Source organism: Osmia lignaria, chromosome 14 (assembly GCF_051020975.1).
Source record: "Osmia lignaria lignaria isolate PbOS001 chromosome 14, iyOsmLign1, whole genome shotgun sequence".
Lineage (NCBI taxonomy): Eukaryota > Metazoa > Arthropoda > Insecta > Hymenoptera > Megachilidae > Osmia > Osmia lignaria.
In genome coordinates this window covers 12275282-12291706 of record NC_135045.1, presented here as the reverse complement: position 1 = coordinate 12291706, position 16425 = coordinate 12275282, and the positions used below count along the sequence as shown (strand labels likewise).

At 32.5% G+C, this 16425-nt stretch overlaps 1 protein-coding gene across 1 annotated transcript; it reads left to right on the top strand.

The window, feature by feature from the left end:
• The first annotated feature begins 1965 nt into the window (after positions 1 to 1965).
• LOC117609047 (uncharacterized) lies at positions 1966 to 10517 on the top strand. Its single transcript, XM_034334885.2, has 18 exons — positions 1966 to 2072; positions 2151 to 2308; positions 2787 to 2948; positions 3044 to 3127; positions 3467 to 3675; positions 4973 to 6064; positions 6151 to 6243; positions 6515 to 6656; positions 6736 to 6844; positions 7881 to 7971; positions 8061 to 8237; positions 8806 to 8912; positions 8984 to 9042; positions 9113 to 9164; positions 9224 to 9291; positions 9358 to 9494; positions 9773 to 9940; positions 10245 to 10517. The coding sequence occupies exons 1-18, from the start codon at positions 2053 to 2055 to the stop codon at positions 10422 to 10424; spliced, it is 3108 nt and encodes a 1035-aa protein (XP_034190776.2). The 5' UTR covers positions 1966 to 2052; the 3' UTR covers positions 10425 to 10517.
• Positions 10518 to 16425: the final 5908 nt, after the last annotated feature.

The following is a 16425-nucleotide window of genomic DNA, read 5'->3' as shown; positions in this document are numbered from 1 at the left end:
TTAAATGTCAATTTGTAATTATTTTGGCTTCCAAGTTTTCCTAACATCACTCGAGAGAATCGCACGGTCGATCTTAAATTAATACAAATCTAATCGATCTTAAAAAAATACAAAGAATTGTATTTTTTTTGTGTCAAATACCAACACAATTATTATAATTATATGCTTATTATTAATGTTTATATTTTCTATAAAAATGAAGAATCAAGAGATGAATATATTTTTAACATAAGAGTTCAATCTTTTGATACCAAAATTCCAAAGGTTCTGATGTAAAACATGGAAAATGAATGAATAAAATTTTAAAAATCCATTCTTTTCATTTCATTTCATTTTCGTTTCAACAAATACATTTGCCTTTTTTCTTTATTAAACTAACCGTAAAGTACATTATATTACTATTAAAAGTATATTTTGAAAATTGTTAAAGACAATACTAACGATATTTCTCTTTAGTTTACATTAAAATTAATAAACACTCAGTTTATTAATTACTAATAGCATTATAATATACATATTCATTATACTGTATCAAAATCTTATAATAATTTGTAGTAATTTTAGCTCGTTTCATGCTATTCAGTTGGAATATTTATTTTCATAAGACTCACCTTTGTTGAAACCATTATGGTTCATCAGATAGGTAATTCATAAATTCGATAGCAGTGATGAATCGTTGCAAAATCTTTCGTAATTTCTACAAAGAATAGGTACTTAATGGGTTTCTTGTATAATAGCAACAGGTAATTTCATCAAAAACTCTACAATAACAGATGAATGTAATATAAGAAGAAAATGATACCTCATTAAGTTGGACAAGTATATTATACAATTCCATTGTTTAGGTACATAAATATCTTTTTCTCTTAATACTTATTTTGTGAATGTTTAATTAACATTATCAATGTATCAAAATCAAGATTCATTAATTTTTATTTAACAATAATAAAATCCTAATTTTTTACTTTGATTGCATGTTAAACGAACGGTAATTACAAATAAAACCTATTTGTGTGAGTTAACTTATTAATAATTGCTCGTAATAAATTAGAATACATAAGTAATATAAAAACTATTAAAATTCATATGTATTTGGCTATATAACTACATGATTTTATACAATATGTATTCTCTTCGCAGGTTATTAAAATTATTATTTAAATTCGCAGACTTATCAGAAAAAATTATTATAATAATATATTAGAGAAGCTTACTATACATGTTATAGTAGAATATTTAAAAAAAATCATTAAGCAAATCCCTGAAACTTCTTTTTATAATTACAATATTAGAAAATAAAATTCAATCGTATAAAGCACAATGCAAATAAAATGTTACATTGGTACAACGTTTAATTGTCCCCAAAGGAACTCTTTTTGAAGTAAGATAACGTTAAAACCACCTTTTAATACCTAAACATATATAATGGGATATCTTTAATGCCACCTCAAAAAATTAAAATTACTTTATCTATTTTGTTACACTTAATAAGAATAAAATTTCTCTGCAAAATGGGCAGAGCTTTTTATTTTCTAAAATTCCGTGCTTCAAAGAGTTAACGGATTCTTAGATATCGACTTATAAATAGATATAATTAAGAAATAGAAAATTAAAATTTGAAGAAAAATATTAATTTTCCTATGATGAAACACCCTGTACACGAAGCGTATTTTATAACACCTACGCCCCTAATCAGTTTCATCTGATTGCAAACTATCAAACTACTGAAAACTATTAATGAACACAATCATCCATACCAAGCGGAAACAATTTCTAAATAAAGCTCCTGGATGCGATAATGAGACGATGCATCTGTAGAATCACAAGGGCAAAGGATGCACATTTTTTTCTGTCTAACTTCAAAGCCAGGAACTTTATGTTATAACATCTTATCAATGCATATCACATATAGTTTCAGGGTTACCTGGTAATCGCGGGTATAAAATTGACACCCATTCATCTTTCTTACACACTGTAATACAGAAGACTGGTTACCACATTGGAAGTCCGACTTCTATTTTCACGAAGTGGGGTTTCAATTTCGTCGTTGACATGTTACGGCTTTTGATTTTGTAAGTACATATCCTCTTTTATGAATCACTTTCTTTAGCAGGTGGTTTGTCAAATTAATTTTGTGAATATGTTATTAGAGCGTCTTTAGGCGCTGTTATAAACGCCAGTCTTTTACCTGATCATATCCTGAACTACCCTCGAGGTTTGCAAAGTTTATTTGGCACCAAACGGGAAACTGGCGGTGAAGAGAAAGCGGAAAGGAACGTGTGTAATAGTGCGGAATGTAAAGTAATTGGTAAGTACAAAAAATGAAGACAAGATTCTGATGATTGGAGTGGAATTAAACTGAGCAATGGAATTTGATATCCTTCTATGTACTATAATAATTTATTAAAAAGATACATACTCATTGGCGTAATTAGAGTTTTATTCTAAGGTGGGCCAGGTCTTTTAGAAATTTAGAAATTTTGGAATTGGAATTGTGCAATTTTGAAATTTTGTAATTTTGATCATGTGGAATCTTGAAAATCTGAAATATTGGAATTCAGAAATTTTAGAACGGTTAAACTCACTCTGATCCCTACTTACAATTAGTAACACCAATGTAGATACTCGAAACCGTAAACACAAAAACACTTATCATTAAAGATATTTCGTTGCAAATCAAATTTGATGCAAATCATTTAAATATGTATAAATGGATAAGACCACATTAAAAGGGTTAAAGATGTTCATTATTAAGATAATAATCATTTTCTGTATTTGCATTACAGCTGATTTGCTCAAAACTAGTATGGACGAGACCGTAGATCCATGTGAAGATTTTTACGAGTTTGCATGTGGAAAATGGTCAATGAAAAATCCCGTTCCTGAAAATAGAACCGAATGGAGCTTGTGGATTATGGTGTCGGAGAAAGTTGAGAACCAAGTTCAATGTTTGTATTACCCTTTTAACCAGAATACTAATTTGACTATAATTCAAAAATAATTACATGGTAATATGAATTTTATTACCTTTTATTACTTTCAGCGATTATCGAAACTAAACCGAAACCCAATGATCTGTTTGCCGTCAAGCTTGCTAAGAAATGGTACGAAAGTTGCATGGATACAGGTATGTTTTTAAATATCGTTAATTATTTTTAGAAAATTAATATAAATTATTCTGCTTACAACATTTGTAACTTTGTTAAATTGAAAATAAGAAAGCAAAATGATATACGTTTGATTTTCTTATACAAAAATGTTAACAAACAAAGAAGAATATTCGATTATGCTCTTTGGAATATTTAAACTATTTTACTTTGAATTTATCAAGAATAATTTATACTTAACTCAATACTATCTCCTGACTGTAAAAACTATAAAAATGATAGGTTTAACATAACATAGGTAAAGGTTACAGACAAGAAAAGAACAGAATTCGTCATTAAATTAAACGTTTAAATCACAGATATGATAGAAAGAAGAGGTGCGGAACCAATAATATCCACTCTATGGAGACACGGAGGATGGCCACTAATTATGGAAGAAGGTGAATGGGACGAACGCATATATCACTGGCAAATAGTCGACGACCATTTTGCTCGTTTATTAGGATTTAACGCATTTCATGACGTGCGTTATTCAAGTCTCACTTATGAAGACAACGATACAATACTGGTAATTTATAAAAATTTAATACTACGTATATACTAATCTATCGGGTCTGTCAATAAACAATGTCGTCTTAAGTTTAACTTTAACTTTAACTCCCTTGAATAATATTAAATGCCTATTAAATTAATACAGTGATAACATAGTATTATAACATTAATATATTATTAATATCACATACTTGCAGTTAGTACCTATACATGTAATATTAACACTAAACCTATCACACGCGGTCAAATGGAGACACGGAGGAGACACACCGTTTTTGAAATACGTATATGGACAATGTAGGAGTTTAGTGGAGGGGGAGAGAGGGTTTCGTCTACCCCAGGCCTGTCCAAGTAAGGGAATCCACTCCTGGAACACATGTTTTAGGTCCCCTTCCAACGCTGCTCCTTCAAGTAAGGTGGGACGGTTCCGACTACCGTCTCTCCGTCTTTCCTACTGTCTTTGGTAGTCGGAACCGTCCCATCTTACTTGAAGGAGCAGCGTTGGAAGGGGACCCAAAACATGTGTTCCAGGAGTGGATTCCCCTACTTGGACAGGCCTGGTCTACCCGAACGCCTTTAGTCCGGGCCGGGGGCCGCTAGGTGGCGGCGAGATGATCGGTGACAGTGTTCTCGCAAGCGGTCACCCGGCATACAGTTCGGTTATATAGAAGGTCCGAAGTACGGTACGATAAGTGTCTGGGGCAGGGATCGTGTGTTGTCAGCCCCACTGACGACGAGTCTGACAGACGGTCCCGAGACGGAAACGCCTTTTTCTCCTCCCTCCTACAATCAATACGTGCAATCCAAGAATCCTATGATTTGTAAAAAGACGCGGTGGAAAAGAATAAAAGTAAACATTATTTATTTTTAAATATAAATAAATATTTTGTTCAATATTTAATTGTTCGTAATCTTCTCTACTCTATATTAAGAAATATGTCTTTTTTAAAGCGGTCATTTGACCGCTCAAGGTAGAGATAGGTATACATGAAGTATCGATAGGTTTGGTGTTAAATACTGAATTAAAGCATTAGAGTATAAAATTATTTCTTCCGTCACGATTATTTCTACTCTTTTAACGCTAGAAAAACCGGCATTCGATGCACACTGGCTTTTAAATTAAAAATACAATAGAAAAATAAATAGATACAACCAGCATATATAATAGATAATTTTTTATCTCAATAAGATATATGTCAACAAAAACACTTTAACAAACTCTATGATTTAAAATAGAAACCTGAAACCTGTCATTTGAAAATCATCAATCAATAACTACCTGCTCGCTATTCTACATGTTTCTTATGTTTTAGATTGATGCCCCCCATTTACCACTCGGTGTGGAAAAGTTACTTTCTGTTGATGCTATATTGAATAATATGGATAGCAGTGATGAAAACAACGAAAGCGGAGAAGGTAGTCAGGAAGCAGGAAGCAGAGAAAGAGGTGAAGAACAACAACAAGAAAACCAGGAGGAGGGAGAAAATGATGAGGAGGAAGAAGAAAACGATCTAAGCACCAATATAGAGAACAGAAACAAAATGGTCAAAAGGAAGAATCACAAACGATTTGGTCATGGTAGAAAACATATATCCAGGCATGGAACGAAGAAAAGGACAAAGAGAGACGCTTTGAAAGAAAAAATCGTGCATCAAATATTGCATCAACTGAAGAAGGCTAACACGCACAAAGTGAAGTCATCGAAACGTGGACACCTGTCTATGATCAGTGGCAAATCGTCTATGAAAAAGAAGAATCATCAATTGCATGGAAAAATGGCGAAAAGAAAGAACAGCAAACGTCTGGGTCACGGTAAAAGGAAGAATAACAAGAACAAAGTGATGATAAAGCATGTCCACAATAGAAATTTGAAGAAAAAATCAAATGTTCACAAGAATAAACATTACATGCAGAGAAAGATTAACAATCATAGGGTTCATCATGCAGTGAATAAGATGAAAATAATACATCACAAAAAAATGTCTCTAGTTAATGACACTGAAGGTACAGACAATGACTTAGACAATAATGTTGACACTGAAAATGGTAATGAAGAAGAAAGTAACAATGATGAGAATAATGATGAAAGCAAAGATGATATAGAAGATGAAGAGAATGATGTAGATAACAAGAATGACGAAGAAAATGAAGAGAACGATGATGAAACGAACAATGATGAGGAAGAAAATGAAGAGGACAATAAGGAGAACGATGAAGAAGAAAATGAAGGAGAAGATGAAGATGAAGATGAAAAAGTAGACATAGAAGAATTAAAAGAAATGTACAAGGAATTTATGTTGAACGTTTCGTTAATACTTTCCAAAGCAAGAGGAATAGAAATATCGAGAGAAACATTGATGAAGGATATCAACGATCTCTTCGAATTCTCACTTAAAATGGCAGAAGTAAATAAATTTATCAATTTTTTCATTGTTCAATTGTAAAAGACAATACCGAATAGCAGTTCATTAATTAATATGTTCTTTTCTAGCTTACTCTGATAAAAGAAAAACCCGTAAACATAACTCTTCGAGATTTTCAAAAAGAATACGACACTATGGAATCCACCACACGCAATGGCAAGGTATAATATTTGACTTGTATAACACAACCATGTATAAATTGGCGTAAGTATAATCTTGGTCTGGGGTGGACTAGGTCCCTTTATTTTCATTAACAGTGGCAAATGTTTAATACAGAATTTTAGAATCCTATAATTTTGGGATTTTAAAATTTCAGAATTTTAGAACATCCGGGAGAGGCGCGGGGGGGGGGAGGGTGCAGATTGGCCCCTATCCAATTAGCCAAACCATGTATATTATAAAAATACTTAATGATAATGAACAAATGTTTAGATAAACTGGGTGAAAAAGGTGCAAAAAATATTCGCTGAAGCAGGTGTAGACATAGAAGACGATATTGATATTGTAGTAACGAATCCTGAATATATCAAAGAACTTCATGCTCTATTAGATAAAACCCCAAGTAAAACAATTGGTGAGTTGAAGCAGATAAATTATTAAATTATTTAAGTTATATTGAATAATTGTATAACAATTTTACACGTTTATTGCAGTCAATTATATTCACTGGTTATTCGTTAGTATGGCGATAATAGCTGGTCCACAAGAACTTAGATCACTAGCAGAAAACTGGTTTCCAAGACGTGTACATTTTTCATCAAGGTAGTATCAGTTTCTAATATTTTATTAATAAATGTGTTATTATTCTAACACCTTACATATTAAATAATTTAATAGCGGCCATAATAGATTCACCTATGAATGCAAAAACAATATTTCATTTTTGGTCTTAAAAATCACTCTAACCTACACTTATAAATTTTTATTGGGCTCCGATTTTATATATGGGCTGCTCCCCCCAATGGGGGAGTTACACAGTTGGGTAGCTTGGAAGATGAGCATCATAAATGTGGTGGTTCCAGGTGTAGAAGTCTTAAAGGGGCGGAGATATAGGGGTTCAAAGTTGCGATTAACTTGAATTTTACCTGTATGTATACATCCGTGGATGTATTCGTCCGCAAGCAACCATCGCTTCTCTACTGTTTCTGGCTACCGATCGTATAACGATTGAGCTTAAAATCAAAGTTAATTAATTTCAATCATTTTGACATTGGAGTTGCGGGGCCGGCCGCGCAATATTTAATTTAGCCTAACTTAACCTAATATAAAACACACAATCGCGGATGTATACATACAGGTGAAATTCAAGTTCAACTTTGAACCCCTATATCTCCGCCCCCTTAAGACTTCGGCACCTGCAGCCGCGATATTTGTAATCCTCAACCTCCAAGCTATCCAACGATATAGGTTACACCCCAGTAGGTAGCAGCCCATATACTAAACTGATACCATTTATTGAAACATCAAAATCTACTAATACTGAGAACTATATATTGAAAAGCAATTAGTAATTAATGAAGTAAACTCTTTTGTTATAGATAGAGCATTCAGCCATAAGTAAAAATTGGCAATTGTCATTAGATGCTTATATTATTTACTATTTTCTGAGCAGATGAGCAATTATCTAATGTGAATGTGCCATAATTAATAAAAAAAATATATATATTCATTCAAATATCTCAAATTATTAATATATTGTACTATTATTAAAAAGCGCCCCTCGCTCTTGAAAAACAAATATAATACCTACTCAATCATTTTATACAAATTTTGTCAATATTTTTCTATATTTCTATAGACCATCAGAATGTATACAGACAGTGGATATAAGTGACATTGTAGCATACCAATACGTGCAACAGTATTTCTCCGAAGATACAGCGAAAACGGTAAAAATAACATGTCATTGCTTGTTTGAAAGACAGAAATATTTTTTCAAAATTTGCCTCTTTACCACGAGTATTGTTTCACGTTAAAGGCCAGAGATATGATCGATGACATACAAAAGGAGGTCGAATATCAGATCAAGGAATCGACGTGGATGAACGACGACACTAAACATTTCATTTTAGACAAATTGATGAACATGAAGAATCTAGTTGGCTATCCAAGTTGGTATAAAAATACCACGATGGTGAAAGAATACTTCCAAGGGGTAACTTTCCTTTTACTAATGTTCAATTTAACATACCCTTTTTTTCTGTTTCTTTGATTGTTGATGTGCTAAGTATTCATTAAATGTACAAATTAATTCGGTGCTATTTCTTCTTTTAATTGAAGTTTTATTTTTAAATGTTATAGTAATTCCAATTATTAAATTCATCGTTATCGTTACCATATTCTCGCGACACTTTTCGAATTCACAGAAGCGTGGGAAAGTATTTAAATTTAAAAGAGTAACTAAGAAAATGTAATACTAAAAACACCGAATTAATTTGTACACCAAATAAATTTCCAAATGGGACTTGGGTTAAGGCATAAATTAATCTTCGAGCGGAGGATAAACGGTCAATCGTGACCCAAACCAACGAAATGTATTGTACAAGAATAATTGAACTAAAGTAAGGTACTCAAATTTTTTAACGAATGAATTTTATATGGTAAAAAATTAATTCATGTTTAAAAATTGCAAATAATGAAGAATTTGAAAATTAAATTTAGTGCTATCCACTATCCGAAAATTAATAGTCAAACATTAAATAAAGAATTTATAATGTTTAAAGCTCACAATCGGTCCGTCCTACTATGAGAATCTGTTGAATTACATTCGACATTTGAAATGGAAAAACTTACGACGAATTGTGGAAACGACAGGTAGAGATAAATCCAGGTAAAATTTTTAATAACATTAATTCTATTAATTAATACGAATAAATATTTTACGTATACGATTGTTGACAGCGAATATTTGGACCCTCTGATGTTGAATGCATTCTTCATGCCTACAGAAAATTCTATTTGTACGTAACGTTTTTTATTATTTATTTTATTTATTTTAACCGATTTCTAATTTATTTGATTTTGGTGCAGCTGTGACAGCGGCTGATTTTCAAAGTCCACTTTTCGCTCTGAATCGACCATGGTAAGTAATCAATTTTTTAAATAAAAGTAATCAATTTTCACTGAAATTTTCATTCTTAGGGCTGTTAATTTCGGAATCATTGGTCTAGTCATGGGTCACGAAGTAAATCATGGTTTCGATAATGAAGGTAATTCATTATAATGAAATTATCATATTGAAAAGAAAAGACTAATGAATTCATTATTAATAATAGGTCATCTTTATGACCATGGAGGAAATTTGATGGAATGGTTGTCTGCAATGGCAGATGCTTACAATAAGAGAGCAGAGTGTTTTGTTAATCAATTTAACAAGTACAGTATTGTTAAAGGAGAAAATTATACTATCGAGGTAAATGGTTTTCTCTTAACACTACGAATTAAAATAATCAAAAACCACACAAATCTATTTTAATTCCATACATACGATTAGTAATACGTAACAGTTTAATAAGATGAAATAATTCTTTATAATATGTTTGGTAATTTGGTGTTGATTGATTAACTTAAATTAATTATATTTTTCACCATTCAAATGGGCTGTTATATTTTCACCATTAGAAGGAATTTCAACAGAGAAGGAATTATTTGATACTACATATAGACATATATTAATATGAAATGTTACAGAACTATGGAAATCAAACAGCAGGTGAAAATATTGCTGACACAATGGGTTTGCAAGCTGTATTCAGAGCTTATAAACGTCGCGAACGAGAATGTGGAAATCCAGATCCAGCTTTACCGGAATTAGAAAAATTCAGCAACGATCAAATTTTCTTCTTATCGTTTGCTAACGTAAGTTTTTCTTATTTTTCTATAAATGAGAAACGATCACAACTTGTACGTTATCTTTTATTTAACCCTTTCGCTACCAAAGAGACAAATATTTTATCGGTGGTCAGATAATCTCTTGAAGCAATTACAAAGCGAATAAGTACACAAGAAAAATACACAAATACTAAAAATATAAAATTGGTAATGAAAGCATTAATACGTTCGTTGTCACAATGGTCATTAGGGATCGACGATAATAATTTATTGTCGTCAAATTATTAACGAATGAAAATGTTTTTACTTACATTTTTTTCTTATTTTATAGTTATGGTGTGAGTCAATAGACCGAGAATCTTTAATACAAAGCACCAAATACGATGTGCACAGTCCAGGACGTTTACGAGTGATTGGTTCGGTGTCGAATTCAGAAGACTTTGCTAAAGCTTTCAACTGTCCGGTTGGTAGCACCATGAATCCTGAACGAAAATGCAACATATGGGTGTAATTTAAATAACATCAAGATTTTATGTTTTTCTAAATTTCTGTTTACTGTTTGAGCGCTGTACTGGGTAATGAAATACAATATACAATTTGCAAATTATTTTTTGGCAGAACTTTCAATAATTTCTTAAAAACCCTTATCTTTGAATAAATATTATAAATATATCGAAGATTACAATAAATTTAATATTTTGTCAATTATAATTTAAGAAAACTAAGGACCAATAGGGTGTAGAAGAAACGTTTGAATCTATAATTAATATATTAATGAAATCTATGTAGACGTTTAGTGGAGGGGGTGAGAGGGTTTCGTCTCCCTGGACTAAAGGCGTCCGGGGAGACGAAACCCTCTCTCCCCCTCCACTAAACGCCTACACCTAGAATAGTTTCCGTTTGTTAACTCAACTAATAATATTATAGAAAGAAAATCTTATTTAAGAAATTAGAAAAAATCAAACGTATAATTAAAATAATAGCGAGTTCAAAATATCTTTCTCTTGGAATTATTTACCAAAATTCGAAAATGGCAATTTTCAATCAAACTGAGCGTCAGTCGAATGAACAATCTTTTTCTGTATTTTTCTAATAATTTTTCGTTCGAGAGACTTTAACACAAATTCTGCGAAAATTTCGCGGATAAAGTTACCTTGACCATAAATTTCATATTTTAAATACCAATTGTAAGATGAAACGTATGAACCAGGGTTAAATGTTTTTGTCGGTCAACGCATCAGTGAATCCTCTTTCAGTGTTATCCTCTTTTGAACGGTTAATTGAATTTAACCTTCCTTTTTTTTTTGGTTCATCAGCGTCTGTGTATACCTTTATATAAATCTCAATTACTTTTTATCGAATGCTGCCTTGAACTCCATATATTACGAGAAAGAAAAAGCAGGATTTTACATTGGCTTCAAGGTAGCCGTCAACGCTAGATCCTTTGATGAGAGATGATCACGAGCGATCGAGCAAACAAAATGAACTATAATTCTTGATTTATACACGTTAACAGCGGCTAACGTAATTTCACCGGCTTCAAGTACAAGAACCTTCATTCGAAATATTGCTCAACGCAGGATCATGGAAATTAACCTTTGATCTCGAAACCGTCTTTCAGCTGAGGTATTCAAAAGAACTGTTGCGTGATTTCTCGAATCATTTATTAAATATAAAAAATAAAATTACTTTCTCCATTATTGTCAAGGATAGAAACAACAACTTCGTTTTGCGACGATTATGTAAATGTTTAACTTTAAAATTTCCTTTCCATCAATCGGTGCATGATTTTTTATAATCTCTAATAGAACATCCTAATAAATATCTTCGGAAAAAAACCAATTGAAATGATTAATTCAACTTTTGAAAACACCTACTAAAAGATTACATATTGAAAAAAAAAACAGAAAACAGACATTGAATGCTTTGTTTCTTGCTGTTAACATAAAAGTTATTTATTTCCATAATAATTTAACATAAAAAAAAAAAGAAAGAATGAAAGAAAAACTAAAAATTCTTTAACACTAGAACTACTGGCATTCAATATACACTAAACTTAAAGTTGAAAATAAAATGGAAAAATAAATAAATAAAGAATCAGTATAAACAATAATTCTTGATCTCAACAAAAGTCAACGTATATTTCAACAAAAATACTTTAATAGATTCTATAATTTAAACTAACAATAAGAATCCTGTCATTTTGGTAGTTCGAGCGTTAATTAAAAAAATATTCTTAATTACTCTATGCATTCCTCCCATACAATACGAACTAACTTGTCCTACATACGAAAGGATTTCTATAGTGCTATCAAACGAGCATAAAAAAAGAAAATTGAAAAAGGCGCATAACTTTGTTAACCGGCAATAAGTCATCGACGTTATATCAGAAGCGTAAGCGTGTAACCGCATTGCATCGTTAACGGCACGGGTGTTGCAATTCGGTGAGACAGTTGTAGATCGATGTAGGGACAGTAAATTAGATCAGGCAAAAGAACATTACCTAACTGTAGCACGAGCGTTCATCTTCAGTTCTCCAACACTTTCACAGATCAAATAGTGAAGTGGTGAAACTGCGCGATTATACTGGTGCATCGAACGGGTATATATCGCATTTGTTCGGCCAGAGAAAGCACGCTCTGATTCATCGAAATAAATGGCCGCAGTTTTAGAACGGATGCATCCTATTATAATGTGTATATCCACCGATAAACTATCACTCTCGTCGATCGATCGTGATACCGTGATAACGTACTTTGAATTGCTAAATTTGTAATGCGCATTCGTTGTTTGCCTGCCGCAGATGTCGTCCTGCCTTTCGTCCTTCTCGCTGTTTCTTGCACAAGCGAGCGTCGCTGTTGCATAAATAACGGGGAAAGAGGGTTGCTGAATTATTTCGCGAACGACACGAATCTTCCGTGTTACGTTCGACAGTATTTCGGTGATACATCATAGCCGGCGATCGATGATACTCGAGATTAATTGAACGGTAATCGAAGTTCCTTAACGCGTTCGGCGCTGTGGGAGTCACCGTTGACCAGCGCTGCAAATTTCATTTGATGGCATAATTAACACTATAATTTCCACAGTGATATAGCACCAATAGGATATGACAGGCCAATTTTCAAATCTGAGCTTTCAATTTAGTACCTTAGATTATTAACATAATTCCAACGGTAGATTATTTCAATATATAAAAATCTTTCGTTTCAAAATTATACATTTAACTTTAAGTTAATATCCTTATATGTATATATAGATATATTTTGTAAGCTTGGGTCTCGATCAATCCAGATTCGGATGTTTAAAGGTTAATACTGACACGTGATATATTAAATATGGTTATTATATTAAATAATCCCCAAGATTTTTCTTTCAATTATTATGACAAGTAATTATTTTACCTCTGTGCGATCTTCACGAAACACAAACGGTGCGTTGTTGTTTTTCTACCTGAATATGAGACAAGCAAGAAGAAAGTAGCAAGAAATAAATATTAGTGATCAGCAGATTCACAAAAGCAGGAAAATCGTAAAGCATTCAGAAGATAGAGATGATTGCAAGGAATTGCGTGTACAAAGAAAAACATACGTGATATAATGAGCATAATAAATAACTCGTTTGAAGAGTACAACAACGTCGCAACGAAACAATCGGACCGCGTAAAACAGGAAAAGTTGTACGCGTAGTAAGTACGTAAGTATGTATATTCGTAAGGCAGAGCAATTGCTTTACGTAACAGTTATCTCCGAAACTAATTTGCTATCTTTCCTCGTTGACGCGCCGCTCATCCAGATATTATCATCGGAAAAACTATTAAGCAAGTTCCTCGAGTTAATTCAACGATTCGTGACTCCTCCGTTTATTCTTGCTCGTTTATTCTCTCTATTAAACGCGATAATCGTTGCTTCCCTCCTGCCACGTGCAATCATCAGTTTAGATAAAACGTTTAGTAGAAAGAAAGTTTACAAAATGCTTCGCAGAAATATAAACTGTTGAAGGAAAATTTTTACTTCAACAACTGCACTTTTGCAATTCTATGGGTCGTTTTACATGAAAGCGAAACTTGTTAAGCTTGCGTTTCAAAATTTCTATATCATGCGTTGCAAAATTAATTATTAGTTAATCATAATTAACGCGTGATACAATGGATGCTAACAAGGTAGAAAAATGGTAATACGAAAGATATGAAAGTTTGGTGTGTTATAATTAAGTCAGTAACTCTCACGTGTGCTTGCCCACATTTTAATTATGAAATAATATTAAACTTGACCCACACGGGTAATGAAATGAAACACAGCCCAATTGCGTAACATTTTCGTCTATTTGAGGCTCCTTTTCAAACACAGATTAATAAACTTCGTTTGTATACAAAATGAATCAACGATTAGTTAACGATTAATACTTGTTAATTTAATTACTCGTTTTATCTAGTAATAATGATTTCGAGTGATCGTGAAAGCGTTAAAGAATACGCTTGATGCTTTTTGTTTGCAAATTGAAAGAGATTCAAAGGAAATTTCGTGTACGATGCGCATCAACGACACGTGAGCATCAGCTTTATCAAGCATTAAAACAGTTCGCCTCCGGTCATTTATTAAATCTGAATACTCTCGGCGTTGTTGCGCGATGCAATTTATGCACGAAGAATCTGTTCGTGTCTCGCAACGCGGCTAGGAACGTAGCCGATGTATAATAAAACGGACACGACGAGATACAATCGAAACTGTTCTAAACCGATTAAGACGAATTTCAGGATTCTCGAACACTATAAATCTCTGATCGTAAAAATCCTAGGTACCCGCAGCGCTATCTCGCTCGTGTACGATGAGGTGCTGATACAATAAACCTGTGACGCAATCTTGCATAATGTATCCCTATCTGAACCAACATCCCACGTTACCACCACCTGTATTCAGCACGAGTTCACTGATTGCACAAACCTCCTGCTGCATCCAGGATACAAACGTGTGTACACATTGGACAGATGAATCCTTCTGTCTGCGTGCCCTACTAATTTCGTGACGCGACATTTTTCCGCCGGATCAGATTTAATTGGCCGGAAAAAAATTAATTAGGTATGTCTTAGAGGTGTTGATTAATACCTTCACTACCGCGTCACTTATAAGTGAGGGGCATTGGAATTTGATTTACATTATTAAAAATACTCGTGTTAGGTACTTAAAACGTTGTGGAATTTGTAAAAAATAAAAAATGCTACTTAATGAAATTTCCTAACTTTGTTCAAAACAAACAGCGTTATATGTAAAAATCACATTACTTCACTACTAGATCCTTAATTAGTTAATGCAATATTATGCATTCATTAGTTATACTTTCTATGAGTGTATTAGGTAAATCATTGGTAGACTTCATTAAAAAATATTCTGATTGAAATCCATAAAGGAGCAACAGAAAAATTCGTTCTGACCCAAAGTGTATTAATCTTCAAACATCAATTTAATCTACTAGAAGTGTTAAATATTTTAAAATATTTTCTAATTATTCACGTTTCTAAGTCGGTCATCGATACGCAACAATCTAATATTAAAGGGATCGTAAAATGTATCAAAACCATAGATTAATTACGCTACACAACAAAATTCAGTTTCTTTAAAATTTACAACCTGCATCATCGTAAAATACCCATTAAACTGTTTTACAGTTACGCAACTAAAAAATGTAACTTGTATAATTCCATGTGTATCAATGTATTGTATATTAGCTTTGTTCATTTCGCTCTCTTATGTAGCCATAACCGTATGCTAAAGGATGAGATTAAAATACATCGATTCGAAATGATCAGAATTCACGTATGTATGTACATTTTAAACGAAGATGTTCTTAATCCCTTCTTCACGATTCAATAACGCGTACTTCGTAAAAAACGTATGAGAAAGTCTCGCTCGCAGAAAGTACATCGTTGCCTTAACCGAGCGAGACATAATAGGTTTAATTGCAATCTCTCCTTTTCAAGTCCTCCCTACATAAATTATGCGATCTAACTTTTTTCAGAATCTTTCAGCTCGTTTCGTGCACATAGATGGTACACACTTTTTGTTATCAGTTGTCCAATTTGTCGTGAACATCTTCAAAGCTTAAAGATCTTACGACGTAAACGTTGACCCTAAACGACAGACTTTATAAATAAATTTTAATTTGAAGTTTAATTCTAATTCAATCAGTTGCTTAAAATAATACGCGATTAATTTTCAATCAATTTCATTCAATAGATATTTTTATTGATATTGAAATTGTATTAGGTGTAAAAATTAATTCGGTGCCTTCATTTTAATTGAAAATTTATTTTTAAAAAATCAGAGTAACTCCAATCATTAAAATAATCGTTATCATTATCATATCCTCGCGTCACTTTTCAAGTCCACAAAAGCACGGGAAGATATTCAAATTTAAAATAGCGATAAAAAAGGCATAATGCTAAAAGACAGCAAATTAATTCTTAATTAATTTTTAGTCCGTTTTAGCTTCAAAGCTAAACTCTGAGTGATTTC